The 20,785-nt window shown below is 54.0% G+C and overlaps 1 protein-coding gene across 1 annotated transcript in view; it reads right to left on the bottom strand.

The window, feature by feature from the left end:
• Window positions 1-20,785, bottom strand: part of NUP210 (nucleoporin 210) — a 104,804-nt gene that overhangs the window by 19,190 nt on the left and 64,829 nt on the right. The window contains exons 19-28 of the mRNA XM_045990659.1: window positions 19,458-19,562; window positions 19,255-19,356; window positions 11,013-11,141; window positions 9,835-9,962; window positions 9,610-9,745; window positions 8,009-8,071; window positions 7,643-7,822; window positions 4,438-4,518; window positions 3,204-3,335; window positions 2,207-2,365 (exon numbers count right to left, since the gene is read on the bottom strand). Of these exons, the coding sequence (XP_045846615.1) occupies window positions 2,207-2,365; window positions 3,204-3,335; window positions 4,438-4,518; window positions 7,643-7,822; window positions 8,009-8,071; window positions 9,610-9,745; window positions 9,835-9,962; window positions 11,013-11,141; window positions 19,255-19,356; window positions 19,458-19,562 (1,215 nt within the window). The remainder of the gene's footprint in view (window positions 1-2,206; window positions 2,366-3,203; window positions 3,336-4,437; window positions 4,519-7,642; window positions 7,823-8,008; window positions 8,072-9,609; window positions 9,746-9,834; window positions 9,963-11,012; window positions 11,142-19,254; window positions 19,357-19,457; window positions 19,563-20,785) is intronic.

Raw genomic sequence — 20,785 nt, 5'->3', positions numbered from 1 at the left:
GAGAACGAGTGGTCAGGCTCATGTGTGCACACCCCAATGAAGCCAGGGAGCACAGGCTGCTCCCCAGGTTCCCAGGGTGGGGGGATCTTTGTGGGCATGGAAGGAGGTGTGCAGAATTACAGGGCTCAGGGTCTGTCTCAGCTGATCCTCATTGTGCCCAAGTTGGGATAACCCCTAGCTGCCCCTCGGCCCTGATCTTCCTCCCTCTTGCCGTGCTCTCCTGGGAGCCGCATGGTGCGGGGGCGGGTGGGTCAGTGAACCAGGGGCAGGTGAGAAACCTGGTCATGTCGGAGCGAATCGGATCAAATCTGATCCTCGCTTCCCAGGAGCCCCAAGGCCTGCCACAGCTCTCCAGCCCATGGTCGCAGCTCTTACGGGAACTCTAGACCCCTCCCGACAAGCACCCTAATTACCTACCACCCTTCCAAGTCCTTTTCTCTAGGGGGCCTTGGGAGGACCTCTCTTGGCCTCTGGGCCTGGATGCTGAGTCCAGCTTTGTCCTCCCCCACTGGCTTCTGATCTCATCAGATGGGCTGGATTCTAAAAGGTCCAATTTTCCTTCCCTTCCAGCCTTGCTATATTCTGATCATATACATAAACCCAAACGTCCTCATCTGTAAAATGGGTCTAAAAGCAATAATCCTCGCCATGTTGGTCTCAAATAGCTGCGGGCCTCATGTGGCAATGGGAGCAGTGCTTCCTAAATGGTGACTGATAAATCGTCTCTGGGAGCAAGATGGGGTTCTGATGTCGGGTGGGGGGGGGTCCCTGCACTGGGCAGAGGGTACCCAGCGTAGAGCACCGGTTCTGACTTGGACACATGCACGGGCTGGGAGACATAATTATAAATAGGTTTCCTCCTGCTTTTCTTACATGCATGTTCTTTGTTGCCCCTCTTTGGAGGGAGGGGAGGCTGTGAGAGGGATCTTACTTTCCTGTTAACTCAACTGTCAGGAAAGCAACAGTGCGAGTACCAGGGTCAACAGTGATGGACCCGTGGCCTCACCACCCGGGGGACGAGGAGGAGCGGTGAGGCTGGCTCCACCGAGGGGAGGCTGCTTCTCATCACCTGCTGATTCTGCCGTGTGCCAAGACACCGAATCTTCAGGACAAGCTGTCTACTGGGTTTTTAGACAACATCTTCCTATTTTTAAATGCTGGCAACAAATAAAAATTGTTTCAGAGCGCTGCATGAGCCAAAGCAAATACATCTGTCAGCTGGATCCAGCATGTTGAAGTTTCTGAGGTACTCAAGCCTCCAGCTGTCAGCTCGGGAAACCGAGGCACAAAGCTATTAAGTGACTCACGTGAGGTCACACAATGTGGAAGCTGCAAAGCCCTATCTAATCCCATGAGAGGCACCAGACATGAGGGGGCTTGAATCTGTTTCTTTCCTCATGATATTTAGGGACCACTTTCAGCTTTTCTTTGCAATTTAGGGGGACCCAGAGGTTATGAGTCCCAGATGAGTAGAACGGGGCCCTCTGAAGCTAAAAATGCTCTTCGGAAGCAACTCGTTGCCTCCCTGGTTTCACAAGGTCCCCGAAGGACAGGGGAAGTAGGAGGGCAGGCCGGAGACAGAAATACGGGTGTCGAGCCCCGGGAGGGAGAAGGGCCATCCCAGGCCGTCCACACAGCACAGCCCTCTAGGCCTTTCTGGGCCCACCGCCCATTCACCACAACCTGGAGGGGACACTTGGACCCCTTCCCCCTTGGGCCACAGGCTCGTCCTCAAGCAGCAGCCCCCGCGGACTTCATGGGAGCACCTCCCAGGGGAGACAACACTGGGAAGTGGAGAAAGGCAAGTCTGCCTCCGTTAAGTGCTGAGTATTTGTGAAATAAACAGACAATTCAATGAATGCCTCACAATTTTCCAGCTTCTTCCTACCACGAAGGTGCCTCCAACACCAAGCATAGCATTATCTGCTATTTGGGGAATACACCGAGCTATTTCAGACCTGTAGGACTCTGTACACACCGTTCCTGCCACCTGGCCTGCCAGCCGCCCGCCCCCGTCCTGCTGGCCCAGGGAAGCCTCGACTCTGGGCTCCCACGGCACCTTATATACTCCTGGAAGACCGCAAAGCCATCAGGTGTGGGGGTGGTAGCAGGGCTCATGTGGGCCCGAATGGCCCTGGGTCAGGGGGGCAGGGGCGGGCGCACTGGCTTTCCCTCTAATGGTGGCTCCTGTCCCCCCACCCTTTACCTGGATTTGGATCTCATCGGTGAGTTCTTTGGCGAGGCCGTGCAGCTGCCCAGCAGCGGGGTCCAGAGCCTTGACCACCACCCTCAGCCCAGTCCTGCCTTTCACCCGGCCGTGCACGTTCATGGCAAAGTTGTACTGTGACGGCAGCTGTAGCGAAGCCTGGGACAGACACCAAACGCGTTCTCAGGAAGGGCCTAGGGCCCTGGTACCCCTGACAGCTGGTCCTGGGGACAGGACCCTCCCAACCACCCCCTCCCTGTTGTGCACAGATAAGGCAAGAAGAAACCTCCCCAAACCAACCCCTACTTGGGCCCTGCATGAGCACAGCGCACTGGGGGTGGCAGACCAGAGTCACCGGGGCTGGCTCCCTGTCCCATTTCCCCACTGGTGCACTGGCTGACATACGCCAAGTCCCTTCCCTTAGGTGGGCTCCAGTCAGCACAAACAGGGGGGCCAGTACCTTCTCTTCCAGCTCTGAGGTTTGAGGAAAGGCCAAGGTCCCCCTAGGAAGGGCTAAGGGGAGGGGAGTTTGTCCTCAGGGAAAAATCTGGAAAAAGCCCCAGGGCTGCCTGGCATCACCTCAGAGAGGTGAGAAGTTACAGACTAGGGACCCTGACCCAGACTCTGTGATGTTCTGGAACTTCTGCAGCCTCCCCACAGCCTGCCATTGTTGCTGCCTTCTGAAGTTGGCTACTATGAAGCCTGTCCGTAGCGCTTAGCAGCGTGTGCTTCAAGTGGAAAGGGCTACGAGGAGGGAGAGCTAGGAGCCCAGATTCCTGGACATGAGAGGACTGGGAGTGGAGGAAAGACACTATGGGAGGGTGGTGTGGTGGCAGCATTTGCAAGAAACTGTCCCGACGAGTCTTGAGAGAGAGAATGGGGCCAGCGGCAGCCTGGGAGGGAGGGTGCAGACCTCACGGGCAGAAATATGAGGAGAGACCTTCCTGCTCCGGACACTGGCTCACGTGCGGGGAGGGGGCCCCGGGTGGGTAGTTACCTCATGGTGTCGCCCCCGGATGTCCAGGATGTCCCGCTTGGTGACAGACCAGTGGAAGGTCAGGCCTGGCACAGCATTGCCAAAGGAGAAAGGGTTCTGATTGTTGGTGATCCCGGTGATATAAACAGGCATCTGCAGGAGAGAAGTCAGGCCCATGACCACCGGAGTCCCGCTGCCGAGAGGGGCCCCCAGAGCCCCAGGGCTGCCTGTCTCCTTCATGCCATTGGACCTGTGCCCCATTCTTCCTTCACCAGAGATGGGCCCAGTGCAGATGCAGGAGGGGCGGGTGGAACAGCCAATGATCAAATGAAAGACAGAACAAGCCCCTCCGTGCACGGTCCTTCTTAGGCTGTGAACAGTGTCTCATCTTGGCTGACCGACCCCCCTTCTTCGTGATGTGACCACCCCATCCCCCCGGAGCTCCAGGGTGCCGACAGCCTCCCAGATGGCACAGCTCATTCTGCCCTGGGGTCCCTGCCTCTGCTCTTTTCTCTCAACCTAGCCGGGGGTCCCCGCACACAGGGGGATGGGCATGGGTGGGAACTGCAGGTTCTGGGTGGGGGATGGGCACGGGTGGGAACTGCAGGTTCTGGGTGGGGGATGGGCACGGGTGGGAACTGCAGGTTCTGAGTGGGGGATGGGCACGGGTGGGAACTGCAGTTTCTGAGTGCTCGCCAGGGAAAACACGTGGAGGAATACTGCCAAAAGCTGAGAGCCGACTCCGTGCCAGGCTGCCAGTTCTAGCACTTACTAGCCGTGTGACCTAGGGCCCAGGCCATAAGCTTTCTATGTGTGTTCATTTCCTCATCTATAATGGAGAGATGACATGAGGGGCAACCTCATGGGTTGTTAACAAACACTGACCGAATCACTGCACAGAAAGCGTGGAGCAGGGCACCCGCCATACAAGCGTGAGCTCCTATTATGTGCCAGGTGCTATTCTAGGTGTGGGAAGCTGGCAGACTCCGGGGGGGTGGGGCAGGGCACAGGTGTCCCTCAGTGTTCGTGCTGGAGAAAACACAAGGGACCTGGAGCAGGAAATACGGGGAAGGCTCCTCAAGCTAGAGCTGAACCCATGGACTGTTGGGGGGCCTGCTGAATGGGAGAGGGAATAGCGACCTAGGCATGACTCTGCCAAGCTCATCCCGAACCAGAACTCAGAGCCCAAGACCCGCCAGGAGGCTGCTCAGACAGCCAGCACGGATGGGAGGGGCCGGAGAGCTTCCCGCCTCACCTGGGTTCCTGTCCTCATGCGAGTGATGGGGGCTCGGATCCTCACCGCCTGGAGAAGCAGCACTTCCACCTCCACGAGGTCCTAGGAGAAGGGCTTTGGGAGTTCAGGCTGGCTGCAGGAGGGACTGGGGGCTAGCAACAGGTGTCACACGAAGGGACCCCTCCAGGGAAGGCGGGTCTTGTCAAGGCCAGCTTAGGGTCCTGCAGGCCAGGAGGCCCTCATAAGATCTCCAGCACCTGCTCCTCTTCCCGACGCAGCCTGGCTTTGTGGGTGGCTCACCCCCCAGAGATCTGGCTGCTGTTTTTCCTGTTCCCTGGGGGGGTCCTACCCTGGGCCTCGGAGTTTAAGAGGCCTATCTGAGCCAGCTGCTCCAGGTCAGCACTTCAGGGACTTGGGGGCAGTGACTGGGGTTGGCTCTTCTGGGTGGCCCTCACGGGACAGGATTCCAGAGTCTCCCAACCCCAAATCTGGCATGTGTCTCTCTGTAAGTGTCGTAAGTCACAGGGTACCGTGACAAAGGCAGGACACAGAATCTGGCTAGAGCAGACTGTATAGGCTCTTTCATCCTAAAGTCTACACTCGAATTAATCTGGTCAAAAATTAATTTTAGGGGCGCCTGGGTAGCTCAGTCAGTTAAGCATCTGCCTTTGGCACAGGTCATGATCCCAGGACCCTGGGATGGAGCCCTGCGTCAGGCTCCCAGCTCAGCGGGGAGCCTGCTTTTCCCTTTGCTCTTTCCCCTACTCATGCTCTGTCTCTCAAGTTAGTAAATAAAATCTTAAAAAAAAAAAAAGATTGACTTTATTAAGTTTCTTTATAGTGCTACTGACTCTTGCTAAACCCAGGCTACTAAAACCTGTAAGCCTTTTTTGCATTGACTCATACAGGGCCCACCTCCTGTGTCTTGTGATCTGGACTAAGGCCTGGCATTTAGCAGGTACTCAATAAATATCCATTCCCTTCCTTCCCTTTGTCCTTTTCACAGCCTGGTCTCCTGCTAGTTCCGGCCCACACCCTGGCCACGGGTGCTGCATCAGCGACCTGGTTTGGACAGATGGAACTGGGAGCTTCTGAGCTCCCACATACTCTGTGGATACATGGGCCTCAGCCGAGCCCCCACCTGCCTGGGGTCAAGAAGACGGCTCTCAGCTGGCACTGATGGCCCAGCCTCTCCCGCTGCCGGGGGCACCAGGACCTTCCCCAGCTCCTCTCCTGACCCGCCAGATGGGAGACACAGAGAGAGGTGGCCCAGCGAGGTCAGACCAGGAAGAGAAGTGGCTGGGAGGGAACTGCATGGCTGTCTGCCCCTCCAGCTGAAGTCACAGCCAGCTACCACTTCAGACACCTGGGCCCTCAGGAGGAGAAAAATAAACTTGTTCCCGAAGCCGCAATCCTTTCTTTAGAAGAGGGGAGAAAAAAAAGCATCGCCTCGTTGGTCCTTCATCTTATTCTCCAGGACGTCTCTCTGAATCCAGCTATATGCCACAGGACCGATTCACATTCCCAAGGCTTTCTTGTCGTCCTTATAAAATCGATAGGTAGAATCAGGGCATCTACCTCCATGATTCAAAAAGACTTTGTGGTTTAAGCACAATCCTTGCAGAGACTCTGGCAAAAGAGTCTCTTGTTGAAACTCCGGCAAAAGGGAGTAAATCAATGAACTCAATGTCGGATCAAAGTCAGCCTCGGGGAAGGAGGATGCATCAGCCTCCCCTTCGCCAGGATGGTACGCACACCAGCTCCCCTGGGTGCCCTGTGTTCAGATGTGGTGAACTCAGGGGAGCTCACGGACACCTTCCAGGGAGCCCCTAATGCCAGACAAGGAACCAGGAGATGGGGTTCTGAAAAGGCTGTCCATGGTCTTATTAGAGCAGACGCTTCCGCAAGTCACCATGATCACAGGATGTCAGGGAGAACTCAAGCCCTCAGCACATGGAGACCATCTCCCATCTCCCCCGAGGAGCCCAGTGAGGTGCCCACCCCCGGGAAACAAGGAACACGATCAGACTTAGAAACCAATGTCCAGGGCGCCTGGCTGGCTCAGTTGGTGGAGCGTGCGACTCTTGATCTCAAAGTCATGAGTTCAAGCCCCACACTGGGTGTGAAGCTTACTTAAAAGAAAAAAAAATAAAGAAAGAAAAAAGAAACCAACTTTCTCCCACCCGGAGTCAGGGCCGCTGATTGGGGGCAGGAAGAACCCCCACTATGGGGAAGACTCCCCTAGCTGAGCCTTCACATTCCGCTAATCCAGAAAAGCACTTCGTAAATGTCCCCGAGTCCAGCCAAGAAGCTAGGGGAATAACTTAACCTCCAGTGGAGCAAAAGTGACTAGTGCATGATTCAGGTTTTCCTTTTTTCCTGAAAATACAAGTCTGGTTCTGAAATCTTACTGATGTCCAATTGTCCATGCTTACAGTAGGAGCCAAGCTACGCACACCCCTGAAAACCCACACCGTAAGCCACAAAGCATGTCGGAGGCGACAGTACCCTTCTCTTCCATCTGAATGTCCCCAAGCCTTGGGCCCCTAGCTCTTCCTTAGGCCCATCATAGGGAAACTGGGTGGCAGCAAATGTCCGGGGGCAGGGATGCCAGGGGAGCTAAAGGAGTTAAGGGTAAAGTGCCCAGTGCAGAGACCACTGTCATAGCTGCTACCACCATCGTGCCCGGGAATGTCCCCAGGGCAGGGACAGCATTGGAGACCCTGTCCTTTAAGAAGCAGCTAGGGAGGGGTGCCTGGGTGGCTCAGTGGGTTAAAGCCTCTGCCTTTGGCTCAGATCATGATCTCAGGGTCCTGGGATTGAGCCCCCAATCAGGCTCTCTGCTCAGCGGGGAGCCTGCTTCCTCCTCCCTCTCTGTCTGCCTCTGCCTACTTGTGATCTGTCTGTCAAATAAATAAATAAAATCTTAAAAAAAAAAAAAAAAGGCAGCTAGGGAGACTCAGTCTGGAGAAGAGGTCCCCAGGTTGCCCAGGCTGGCCCTGGTGGAGGGCAGATGGCAGAGAGGGGCTGTGGACTCAGAGGGCAGAAGCAGGACCTTCTGCAGGACCTTCGGGGCGGGGGGGTCCTTGGGACCGGAGCCCGACCCCAGTGAACAGACCTCCTTGCCATCATGGCTGACTGGCGTGCCAGCTGCTGGGGGGAGAAGTGCACCCCACAACTAGAGGCTTCAGGAGCCCCCATGACCAGAGGACCCCACGTACGTTACCTGAGACACGATGACAAGCTTGCCAGTCTCAGCGTCCACAGCCTGCACGACCCCAGACACAGTGCCGTTGCCGACAGCCAGCCCCCGCACCAGCCCCGCGCTGTTCACCACGGCAACGCTCTCGTTACTGATGGAGAAGAGGATATTGGACTGGGGCTGCGGGCCGCCCTCGGAGGTGATCTGGAGCAGGGAGAAGCAGCAGTGCCCAGTCAGCCCCCGGGTCTCATCCTTGGAGGCAAGGGCGCCGACACACCCCAGCTCTCCATCTTAGCCTCCTGACGCCCAGGGTGGGGGCGGGACGCGTGCCTAGAGCCAGGCAGGGGCCACAGGTTGGGTGTGGGCAAGCATGCAGCCTTCGGCTCCTACCTGCATCATGGCCCCGATGATCAGCGTCACCTTCCTCGGTATCAACCTAAATGGGGGAAAGACCTGCATGTGGAAACACAAGAGAGAAGGGGGCCATTGTGTTCTGAGCGCACTCGGCTGGGCAGAATCCACCCTGAACGTATTCAGGGAGAGGGACATGTGTCTCCTGGACGTCTCGGCTCTGGGAGGGGGACTGGGGTGGACCTGGGTCCTGCCGAGCTCAGGAAGAGCCTGAGCTCCCCTCCCCAGGATCTCAGCCTGTCTGGGGCCTGAAGATCTGTGGTTCCCGGGGGCAAGTTCTGCTGTTTGCAACTATGCTTCGTTTCACCAGACCCAAAGCCCCATGAAAATAAACTCATCTTTCTCACATGAAACCTTCCTATAAGGCTCTTACCTCATGGTCCCCTGGCCAGCCATATCAGCATTACCTGAGATCTATTAGAAATACCCATTCTCCAGCCCACCCCGATCTATGGAATCAGAATGGCAAGGGGACTGTCCCTGAAATTTGTGTTTTAACAAGTCTTCCAGGGGATTCCGATACATGGCAACGTTCACATTCCGCTGCCTTCAAGGTTTTCCCCCTTGCACAGCATTTCTCCAATTTCTACTGATAAATTGCCTGGGGACAGTTCTCCAATGCTCTCAAAATTCTCAGATGAAGGAAGAGGGGCTGGGGGGGGGGTCAGGGACAAGGATGCCCTTGTCTCTCTGCACCACGGAAGGCCTGACATCCTCCTCCTGCCTGGTCCCCACTCCCTGGCCCCCGCCTAGCAGGAGTGCAGGAGGAACCCAGACGGGAGCACAGAGCCCAGTTGGCCAAGGGGCTGCTTTGTGCATGAGGATTAGTCTCCGTGGTGTTGTGCTATTTATAGGCAGAAATGAATTCTCCGTCACCAGAAAGGAGCCCTCAAATCCAGAGGCACAAACCACAACTGCCGGCTTCAGAACCGTTTAACAGAAAGCCTGCCAGCTGCTGCGTGGACAGGCCTGTGGAGGATGCCAGCAGGAAGGCACGCATTTCGGCACTGCCACTGAGGGAGAAACTTGGACTTGAATTTGGAGCCATGGCTGCCTTGGCCCCTGGGGACTGGGAGGCTCCTGTGAAACACCTAAGGCCACAAGACAGTCCTAAGTCACACATGGAGATGACCCCTGACACCCCCACTTGCTCTGGGAGCTGCCATGACAGGAGCCCCTGGTTGGGAGCATGGGTCAAGATGAGCTTCTAGATGTGAGCCTAATCGGCCCACAGCTCCTGCCCAGCTACTCCTTTCTGGCACTTAAGGCTTTACAGAGTATTGTGCCCTCCCTGACAAGTGGCTCTCCCCTGAGAGACATCCTGCCCCCCACGTCCCAGAGGGAGATTGGAGTTCCTCAGGCCCCTCCCTGTGGTGCTGCCTTCCTGGGGACTGGGGAGGGCTCCCTTTGAGTCAGAGGACACGGCAGGGCAGAGATTTTAATATGGTTTCTCCACAGCGGCTTCCTGAATGACCCCTAGAACTCCAAGCCTGTTGCAAAAACGACATGTTTCCCACTCCATGTGTACAGGCGGCGAGGGATGGACGGATCCCACATGGCGGTAGGAGGCCTAGTTTTACCTCGATCTGCTGGGAGGCCGAGTTGATTCGCTGTCCAGCTTTATCCGTCACTGTCGCAGTGAGACTGGTCTGGCCAATGGCCACACCGTGGACGCGGAACGTGGCCGTGTAGTTGTCAAGGGCTTCGTCGAGGGCCCTGGAACAGAGGGAAGGGCTGGGACTTCTCCCCTCAACCTGCCAGTGCTATCCCTGAGATGGCTTTCTGGGACGCCTGGGAGGACTCACACCAACGTGATGATCTGAGAAGCCGCTCGGAGCTTCAGGTCCATGAAGGCGAAGTATTTGGCCAGGAAAGGCTTCTTGTGAAAGTCTAGCACGCGGACATAGGCCTTGACCGTCTTCCCAATCTCCACCTGCATCGTGGGGACAGAGACTCAGGGTAGCCTTTGAGTGACTAATCCTAGCACTGGGGGCACTCCAAGGCTTTCTGCTGAAGCGCTGCTAACCTCAAACCCACCGGCCCAGGCTGAGCTCCAGATAACAGGCCAATCAACAAATGAACATCAATTAAGTGCTTCCTGTATACAGGGGGCTTTGGGGATACTCAGATTCATCAATTACACTCCCCACTCTTAAAGAGCTAAGAAGCTAGTTAGAGTGATAAGATGCAGCCAGGATGACATACAGTAGGCGTTCAATAATGGTCATTGACCAAACTGCTCACACCTGGCAGCGTATACAATAAGAACCTTGGCATACAGAGCGTCAGACATGCTTAGTGAAGTAAACCAAAGTCTGATGAGGAAATAGGACCGGAGGAATATCTGAGGTTACATAAGAGGCTTTTGGGGTACCGTAAGCTGCTCAAACATTTTAATTACTAACCATTCTCTCCGGTCAGGAACCTCGGAACCAGACAGTGACCCTCTGTAAGCCCGGCCATAGCTCCTTCAGGTATTTGGAGCAATATAAACTCTCGTTGGCATTCAAGAAAAGCCCAGATCTGTCATGTATTCCTTTCCCAAAAGCACTTAGCAGAGGTGTGTTTTACTCATTTGCCACTAAAATTCCCAAGAATCCATAACCCCCACACCAGGGAGAAATTCACCATCAGCAGGGTGTAAGCCTTGCTTACTGTAGGCTAGTAACCTACATCAGCTAGAGGACAGGCATTTCCACGTCGGGGCTAAGGAGGAGACAACTTCGGGCAGGACTTACAGCTGAACTTTCCTGACGTAAACTGGCGTGAAAGTCTAAACTCAGAGGTCCCTCCACATTGTGCACAAGGAGGGATGGAGGCAAGACAGCTCTAGAAGCTCCAAACAACTCAGGAGGTGGGTAGAGGGACCCAGAAACCAGAAGAAAGAGCAAAGGGCATAAGGAAAGTAATTCCTGCAGCCTCGACACTCTCCCCATCTTTGTGAACCAGCAGCGGCGGGCCCTGTTAGGAAGTCGCTACTGACCTTATCCACCACGCGGACGTAGAGCTCCTGAATGTCTGAGACGTACACATCCACCTTTGCTGGGGCTGGGAAGGCTAGGCACAGGTCATGGATCATGATGGTCGACATGCCTGGGAGCAAAGGATGCACCTGCAAGGGTGGGGGGTGGTGCTCAGTCCGACAGCTGCTTGTGGCATCAGCCCATCACCCATGAGACACCACCTCCAGGAGGCCTCCAGGCCAGGACACAGAAGCAGCAGACAAGGAAAATCCTAACCCAGCTACTGTCCTGCCTACTCCTCGTTTTGAGCCCCCACTGCCAGCCAGGCGAAGGGCTTGAAATTATAACATGATAGAACCAGGGTGGATCTTGAAGAAGAACATTTACTTCAACTTGGTAAGATTCACAAAAATGGAAGCTGCTCAAAGCAGGGCAGTCAGAGGCCACAGACACACACAAGGGCACCAACCCAGGATTTCACGTCTCCAGTGCACGCCACCTGCCTCTACAGCTTCGGTAATAGAAGACTGTGCCATATATATGTGACATAGCTCCTTTCTGAACGAAACCCTCACTTGGGGGTCCTCATTCGACCCCAAAGAATCTCAGAACCTGTAAACAGACCACAGAGGCCACCACAGTCTCAAATATTCGCTCGGTGAGTCTCATTCATCCCGACATTCATGTCTGCCTTAGCCGTGTTTGAAGTAGGGACCATGGGAACATTCTGAGTGGAGGGACACACCCGAGTGACTGTGTTCCAGTCTTCGCTGCAAAGACCCCCCCCCCCCATTTTAAACCTCCCTCTTTCCCTATCTGCTTCACGGATCCCACATTCAGAAGCATCTCTCCCCAGACAAACTGCGCCATAATCACTATCTCACGCTGCCCACGTGCCCACAGTGGTATGTTGTATTGCTTAGGCATGTATCTCAACGGGGTGGTCGGGGGGCTGCGCAGGTGGGGGGTAAGCTACGGAGCTGGTGGCTCGGTCCAGAGGGTGGTTTCCCATCCCTGTCTGGCCCTGGCTTTGCTGGCTGCAGTTTGTGCTGGTAGAGTCATTTGGCAGGGAGCGGGGAGAGGGGCGGTTTACAGGGATTCAGTGTTTGGAAAGCTACAATGTCAGTATTAAGAACCTGTGGGGGGAAGAAAAGCAGGTTTCTGAACCAAAGGAGACAGCCAAATGTGATCACATCATATCCAGGTTAAAACCCTTTGAAGGTGGCCCAGAAAGTGAGTCCAAATCCTTCATACGTCCTGGAAGAAGCTGGCATGAGGCTGGCCCTTGCCCAGGGCTCTAATGTCACTACAAAACCTGCTCCCTCACCGCCATCAGGCTCTAGCCACTGTTCTGCTCTGGTCCTCAAAGGCAGCTAGGGCCTGTCTGCCTCAGGGCTACGTAGCCCATCTTAACAACCTAGGGCTTTATTCCCTGCACCCATCTTTACCTGCTGGCTCCTCCTCATCCTTCAGGCTTCTGCTCAAGCATCCTTCCGAGGAAAGTCTTCCCCAATTAGCCAGCTAAGGCTTCTTTGCTACTGCTGCTCACTTTTCCTGGTGCAGTTTTATTGCTTATAATTAGGCTGTGACAGAGACCACGGTCTAGTGTCCATCCTCCCCTAGGCTGTCTTCTCACCAGCCTCTCTCAGGGCTGGGCCTAGCATCTGGCACAGTCTCAGTCCCCAATAAACATGTATTGATCAGACCAAGACCCAGGGTCACAGCTCTAGGTTACTGTAGTGATGGCAAAGAAGCCTGGTATTCTAATCTGTCTGCTTAGCTTTAATATTAGCTTTGTGAAGAACTAGAAATTTTAGGGGGAAAAAAAAAGTCTGCAAACCCATGTACCCTCATCTCTTTGGGAAGTGCTGATTGCGGTCCAACTCCTTCAGTGCACATATGGGGGAAACTGAGGCCCACACAGGGTGGGAACCGAGCCTTGAAGGGGCAACACTGAGAAGGAAACCCAGGTGCCTGAGCTCCCAGTTCAGGGCTCCTTCTACCACACTCTGCCAGAGCGAGATGCCCGCAGCAACCAAAATGGAACCATGGGCAAGGGAGGAGGGCAGAACAGGAAAAGGCCAGGAAAAGGCCAGGGCTAAGACGGAGGCCTGAGCCCACAGTGAGCTGGGGGCGTGGAGGACTAGCAAGCTTGGCCACGCTGGAACCTCCGGCAGTATCATTGAGCTCAAGGGCACACCAGCCCCAAGGAGGTGAGCCCAAGTTCTTTTGCACAATGACTTAAAGTCGATTAACAAAGATCCCAGAGTGGAAATCATGGTCGTATCCTGGAGGGATGCCTCGGCAATTTGAGCCACCGCCGCCCGAGTCTGGTACGAAATACGGGCTGAGGAGTGGGGTCTGGGAAGCACCAGTCCTCCCCTTTTGCCAGGGATGATTCACCCCAGCTTATTCCTTTCCCCTTACTGTGAACGCATTTAAAAATTCAAGAGAGAAACTAGAGCTATCTTCGAAAACCTAATTCAAGGCTTCAATCTAATCCTCCTGCAGAACTCGTTGCTGTCAGGGGCCGGTGCGTCCTTCACGGCGCTGAGAAATTACATGTTGCACTGGCGGCAGATGGACCCTCGCAGGTAAAGGCACGGAGGGCTTTTCCTAGCTCTCCCCTCCCCCTTCAAAAGGACCATTTTGCGCATTTTAAACACTGACAAAAAGGCGAGCGGAAATCAATTCGTCTTCCACTTGACTTCCCAGAGGCTGGACGTCTGGATGCCTTCCGGATGACGGACGCAGAGGGCAGCATCAAGCTGTCCCCCCACCACACACAGCCACTCCCCTTGCCCCTGCTGAGCAAGGCGTCAAGGGCGAGCTCTGCTGGGCCACCTGTGAGACAGGCTCCTCTTGGGGAAGGGAGGGTGTCTGCCGGGCCTCTACTGGCCGCGAGGGGACCAGCATCACTACTAACTCTAGACTGTGCCTGTCTGCCTCTCCAGGCGTTTTGGGTCCACCTGCTTCTTGACTGGCATCCGGGGGCACTGCGTATGGAGGGGAGGAGGAGGGGACACTCCAGGCCCAGAGCGAATTCTCATCTCTAGGTGTTGAAGGTGCCACCTGAGAACTTCAGCGCATACTGAGCCGAGAGGAGAGTCCTGTCATCTCTTCGGAGACGATGAATGCATTACTGCTCATTAAGACCCTGCTAGTGGAGCCAGAGGCAGCTCCGCCTGCGAGTGGGCTGATGCTGTGGATGTCCCCGCGTATCCGTCCAGCCCCTGAGATGCCGCCTGCACCGGCTCAGCTCCTTGCTTCCCTGGGCCCCCACACGCTTCAGGCTTGTCCTCTGATGGGTGGTGTTTATAGAAGAGGAAGGACCCTATAAATATGTCCAAACGTCCCAGGAGTCATCAGCTCCCATTTCCTACTAGAGAGTGCTTGTCAATGGCATGGGGTAGGGGGCGGTGGTCAGGGCATGTCCTTGAGACCTGTAGGTGGTGACCATGAACACAGGAAAGTCACAGGCAGGGGGAAGAGCCCTGGCTTGGATGCTGGATGAAAATCCATCCAGGACTGGGACAGGTACCTCTGTCCTCGGGTCATTCTTGGGGGAAAAGCAGGACACACACCCGAGTTCAAAGCCCACGGTTGCCACCTGCTACCCAACCCCTCTTGCCTCCAGAAACACTCCTTGAATATACAAGGTCGCCGTGCTTGGCTAGGCCTCACAGGACTGAGGGAGGATACAGAGACAATGTGGCTCGTGATTTGTTCCCCACCAACTCCCAGCACCTGGAGCATCACCAATCTTTGCAGAATGAATGCATTACTTTAAAGGTAAGAAGTGCATGGCACACAGTAGGTCATGCCCCCCACCCCTGCCTCCCCTTCTAGTTACGTGGGTTCTGCGTAGAGGACTTGATTTGAAATGGAAAGAATGGGTGAGAAAAAAGGAACCGTAAGTTTCAGTCAGGTAAGCACTCCTAGGGGCATGCCAGCCAGAAATGAACTAAAGGCCACTCGCAGGGAGTTTTGTGGCGGGGGAGGGGGATGTAAGAATTCAGCACAGCCACGCACGGCCCTCCATTGTGTGGCCAGAAGAGCCTTCACAATGGCCCTGGTGTGTGAGCGTGACAGCTCCCTTCCGCAGACGCTCAGAAGCCGAAGCACACCCAGGAGCCATTCTTGCATCCTGAATGTGTATCAATAGGAAAGAAAGAAACATCTTCTGTGAGCTAATTGAAGAACTGCTGTGGGCTTTCTCGTCTCTGTGATTAAGGGGAACGAGAATGTTGCTAATTAGCAGCTGGAAAATGCCAAAGAAAATGTGTAAACGTCCTTCAGAAACAACTGTCACCGATTGTCAACGCTCCATGAAAAACCCCTCCGGCAGGTTACAGAAGAGGCAGAGGGGACCGGAGCCTAAGCTCTACCTTTGAGGGGCAAGGGTCTTTGCCAGGCCTGAGCCGACAGGAAGCAGAGACCCCAAGGGTCAAGGTGCCCCCCAGAACACCTCGTGGGGCCTGCCACATGGGACGCTGTGGTGCTTTCCACAGTGCTAGGCTCGTCCTGGGGGTCGTGCCTGTCCTGGGCGCTCTGTCCCACCCCACAGGAACCAGGGCTGGATGAGACACATGAGCAAGGGCTCGCTTACAACCAAGAGAGAACTGCTGGGGCTCTCCTGGGACCCTCTTAGAATGGGAACATCATTACTTGTCTTGACTGGAGAAGCCTCGCTTCTGCTGCTGACAGGGACAGCATGGGGGTAAACCTAGTACTGTGGGACTATATAGGCACTCGAGGTCTCCTGGGGAAACTTGGCTCTGATGTTGAAATCCCATCTCGAGTCTTCCAGACAAGTGTCCCACCTCCTGTTTGGCTGCCTCCAGAGATGGGGGACTCACTACCTATAGGGGCAGCCGAGTCCAACACAGGCTCTGAGAAGCTCTTGTTCTTTGAGGAGAATTCTCTCTCTGGCTGCAGGTCTACGTTCTGGGCTTATTCAAAAGATAAGAGGCAAGTTAAATGTGACTAAAGGGGTCTCCAAGTTTTGTTGGCACTGTACCCATTTTTTCTGAACTCGAGGCTTCCCTTTTCTTGATAACAGGGACTTTTTTTTAAAGATATTATTCATTTATGTGTGTGAGAGACAGCGTGAGAGAGACAGCACCAGTGGCAGAGAGGGGCAGAGGGAGAGGGAGAAGCAGACTCTCCACGGAGCAGGGAGCCTGACACGGGGCTCGATCCCAGAACCCTGGGATCATGGCCCAAGCCATAAGGCAGACCCTTAACTGACTGAGCCACCCAGGTGCCCTGCTGATAACAAGGGAGTTCTTTTTTTAATCTCCAGAAGTAAAGCAAAGCGAGGCACATCTCAAGTGGTCAGAATTATTTACGACTCGGGCTTTTCCTTTTAATATGAAGGATGTGACAGTGAATGCTCATTTACATGGCAGGAGGGATGGCCAGGGAACTATCCATTCTTTTATAAAGGGAACAAAAATACTCTGGAGACAGTTTCCTCTGATCTCAGACTTCTAGCAACCCTCCTGCTGCCTCTAACAACACACATTTGTTCCCAGGTGGCGAGAGACAGTGTTTTCTTGCTCTGATTTACGGCGACACACCTAAGGGGTTCAGTCTGCTGAGACTCTGCCTCTGAGAAAACAGGAGTATTATGACATGCCTCCTCACCAAGGGACGGAACTGAAAGAAAGCCTCTCCACAGCCAGGTAGAGACCAAGGTCAATCACTGGAGGGATGTAAATGTGAAAACAGAACAAACACCCCGAAAGCAAAAAACCTGAATTGTCCTAAAAAGGGCATTCTGCCCTATAAAGACCCAAGCTATGGACTCAAAAAGAAACAGTGTGAATAGACCTGTAACACATAAAGAGATGGAATTAGTTATCAAAAACCTGCCCCAGAAGAAAAGATCATGTCCCGATGGCTTCACTGGTTAATTCTACCCAATATTTAAGAGCACTTCATACCAATGCCACATAAACTCTACCAAAACTAAGAAACAACACTGCTAAGTCATTCTGTGAGGCTGATGTTACCTGGATACCCACACCGGCTGAAGACATCACAGGACAGAAAAGCACAGACCAGTACCTCTTAGGGCTGTGAGTATAAACTCAACGAAATATTAACAAACAGAATCTCGTTACATGTAAAAAGAATTCCGTATCATGATCAAGTAGCATTCGCCCCAGAAATGCAAGGTTGGTTTAACGTCTGAAAGGCAATTAATGCAACACATCATATCAATAGGATAAAAAACAAACACCACATCAGTATTTCAAGAGACATAGAAAAAGCATTTGACAAAATCCAATGCTCTTTTGTCTCTGTGTGTGAATGAGAACAGGGAGGGCACAGATAGAGTGTACAGGGGTTTCTTTCTGAGGGGATGAAAATGCTCTAGAACTGTCCGTGGTCCTGACTGCACGTGTCTACTAGTGACTAAACACCACCAACTGACCTTACTCTTGAAATAGGCAAGGTCTATGGCATGCGAATTATACCACAATAAAGCTGGTATTAAAAATAATAAAAGACGGGGTGCCTGGAGGCCGCAGTTGGTTGAGCGTCTGCGTTTGGCTCAGATCTTGATCTTGGGGTCCTGGGATCAAGACCCACATAGGGCTCCCTACTAGGTGGAAGTTTGCTTCTTCCTTTTCCCTCCCCCCTGCTTATGCTCTGTCTCTCTCTCTCTCTCTCAAATAAATAAAATCTTTAAAAACAACAACAAAAAACAAAACAAAAGGCGGGGTGGGGGACATCTGGGTGGTTCAGCTGGTGAAGCGTCTGACTGTTGGTTTTGGCCCAGGTCAGGTGATGATCATGGGATCAAACCCCGAGTCGGGCTCTAAGTTCAGCATGGAGTCTGCCACTCCATGCTGGGAGAGTCTCTCCCTCACCTTCTGCCCCTCCCCCAGCACTTGCATGCATGTGTTCTCTCTCTCAAAATAAAGAAATAAATAAAACCTTTTGAAAAATAAATTTTAAAAATTAAAATTAAACAAAAGCCACCTGGAGGCACTCGGTGGCTGTCCCTCAGAAACAGTCTCTGCTTTCTACTCTGCCATGGTCCCCACCACTCCCTACTACTCTCTGACACTGAAAGTAAACATCAGGGCCACGTGGCACAGCACCTCCAGGTATGTTCCCCATCCCGGGAAACCCTGCTTGTGACCCTCATGTCCTTTACACCTGGCCACTCCAGAGGCAAATAACAGTGACTCCCTGTGTCAAGACGGTCAGCGAGTGCAAACAGAGAAATGGACTTCGGAGCAGTCCAAGAGCCACGGCAGAGCTGCAGTTTAATGGTACCGCTTGGGTGCCGTGTCTTTGTTCGTGGCTGCCTGCATTTATGGTTCAATACATTCCATAGTACGTTTGCTTTGGAGAAAGTTCTGTTTGCGTGACTGCAAAATAACTCCTTGTGTACATATGCGGACATTTAGGGTTTTGGTGTTTGTTTGCTTTTACTCTTTGCTATAACTGTAGTGCTGTTTTTAAAAAACAAAAAGATCTGGATAACTGAAATCCTCTACAAAGAGAGAATGGCTAAGCACAAACAACTACATAAAAGCAGTCAGCCAGCCTCGGGGAGCCTGGGTGGCACAGTCGGTTGGGCGTCTGACTCTTGGTTTTGGCTCAGGTCGTGATCTCAGGGTCATGGGATCCAGCCCTGCACTGGGCTCGAAGCACAGCACAGAGTCGAGTCTGCTTGGGATTCTCTTTCCCTCTCCTTCTGCCCCTCCCCCCAGCACTTTCTCTCTCTCTCTAAAATACATAAACAAACCTTTAAAAAATATATTTAAAAAAAAAGTCAGGCAGCCTACATAGAAACATGGCGGGGAAACTAAGGGTGCAACTCCTGACAAAAGCAGAACCCTAAATCCTTCCACACCGCGGGCACAGCTGAGTCGGTATTTGCCAGAACAGGGAGCAGGTCAAGAAAGATATAGGGAAAAACAGAAAAAGCTGACACACCTTTCAAAAGCAGCCTTCCTTATCACTGTCACACTGCTGCTTATATATCATGTTTTAATTAAAAGACTGACAGGAAACCGCTAGTTCACTAATAGCGTGGGCAGTTTATAGACGTGGAACGGAAGTCACAAAGGTAGCTCACAAATGACGAGAGTTTCACAAGCAATGAACTACAGACTCAAAAGGCCTCACCAATTGCATCTGGTGCGATTAAGCACCTACTTTGGAAGTAACCACTCTGTTACACCCGAGGCCACCCGAAGGAGGAATTGCAAGGAGCGTGCGGACAGGACCCACACTCACCGTGGCCACGCCCCTGGCCTCCTGGTAGACCACCTTGATGACGTCCGTGGTGCTGGTGTTGAGGAAGAAGAAGCCCGAGCCTTCTCTGATGTGCAGCTCCGCCTGCAAGGAGGGGTCAGCCTGGGTGTCAGAGGTGAGCCCCCACCACCCCCACCACGTGGGCCACGCCCAGGCGTCACAGTAACAGGGAAAGGACTCTGTACCTGCACACTGGGGTGGTTGTAGATGGTCACCTCCTCTGGGCTCACCTTCACGTCCTCCACCAGGATGAGTTCTATGGAGGCTGACACGGGCACGAGGGGGTCGTACTGGAGAAGCAAAACAGGGCCATCGGGTCTAAGGCAATGGGCCATCCTAGGGCCAGCCCACGGGCTTCCCCACTAAAAGAGCAGCTCTAGAAAGCCTGGGTCCTGGTGTTACCTCAGGGCACTCAGTATGTTGGGGACACAAGCCCCAGGAAAACCATCATGTTCCAACCCAGCCAAGAGGCCACATCCCTTTGAGACATCCGATGATTCTATACAGGCCTACACCCTACTCCACCTTCCAGGCCCCATGAAACGGGCAATTCATACCTCCCCTCACCAAGAAAGCGGGAACACATAGCAAATGACCAGCTGTGGAGCCATGTGTAAGGGGCCGGGGCTCGGGTAAGCAGCAAAGGGGCTGAGTGGAGGGGGCGTCGTCACAGTGGGCTCACAAGGGAACGAGCACTGCCCCTCACTCCCTCAGGTGGCGCACATTTCCAAGTATGTGATTCGGCCACATGGCCCTCAGGGAGACTGCTGGACCTGACCCAGCTCGGACCCACCCGTGTCCTCGTGCTCGAGCTCCTCCCCTGTGCCCAGCACTGTGCTAGCCCTAGGGGTCCAACAAATGCCCCTGGCAATGATGTGAATTGAATCTAAGGCCAGGATTAAAAGGGAAAGCAAATGAATGGCCTGTGTCAGAGCTTAGGGTGGGTTGCCAAGGCAGTAAAGGACAGTTTGGAGGCGGCGGGGGTGGGGGGACTCGCAGGTGAGCAGACACCAAGGAAGTGAAGGTTAAGGGCAGTTACCACTAGAGAAAAGCCCACAGGCCAAAGAGCCTAAGTGGTGAGGCCCGGAAGGGGGAGGCCCGTGAGGCTGCCCACAGCCAAGGGACTCCCTGTACAGGTGGGAACAGATGACCCAAAACTTGAGCCACCAGGGGCATACAGGTGTCCTCCTTGAGGGGGAAGCTACCTCCCCCCAGGCCAGCCTCAGTGCTGCTCCCGCTGGGGCTCCACCCCCTTCAAATGCTTCCCTTGCTCCCCACTACCCAGAAGGAACCTTGAAGCTCTTCATCTTGGCACTTAGGGTCTCCTGGAACTCAGTCCCACCTCCTCCTTCCAGCCACCATCTGCTGCCTTCACCCTATATGAAACCCAAGTCGACTGCTGCCCCTCCCTCACCATGGGGTGGGGATCATCCAGGTAAGACCACTCTGCTTCTCATGCCCCCCAATATGCCCTTCCTTGCTGTCCACAAGCCGTGCCTCTATGGGCGGCCCA

Source organism: Meles meles, chromosome 20 (genome assembly GCF_922984935.1).
Source record: "Meles meles chromosome 20, mMelMel3.1 paternal haplotype, whole genome shotgun sequence".
In the NCBI taxonomy this organism is placed as follows: Eukaryota; Metazoa; Chordata; class Mammalia; order Carnivora; family Mustelidae; genus Meles; species Meles meles.
This window is presented reverse-complemented; position numbering and strand designations above follow the sequence as displayed.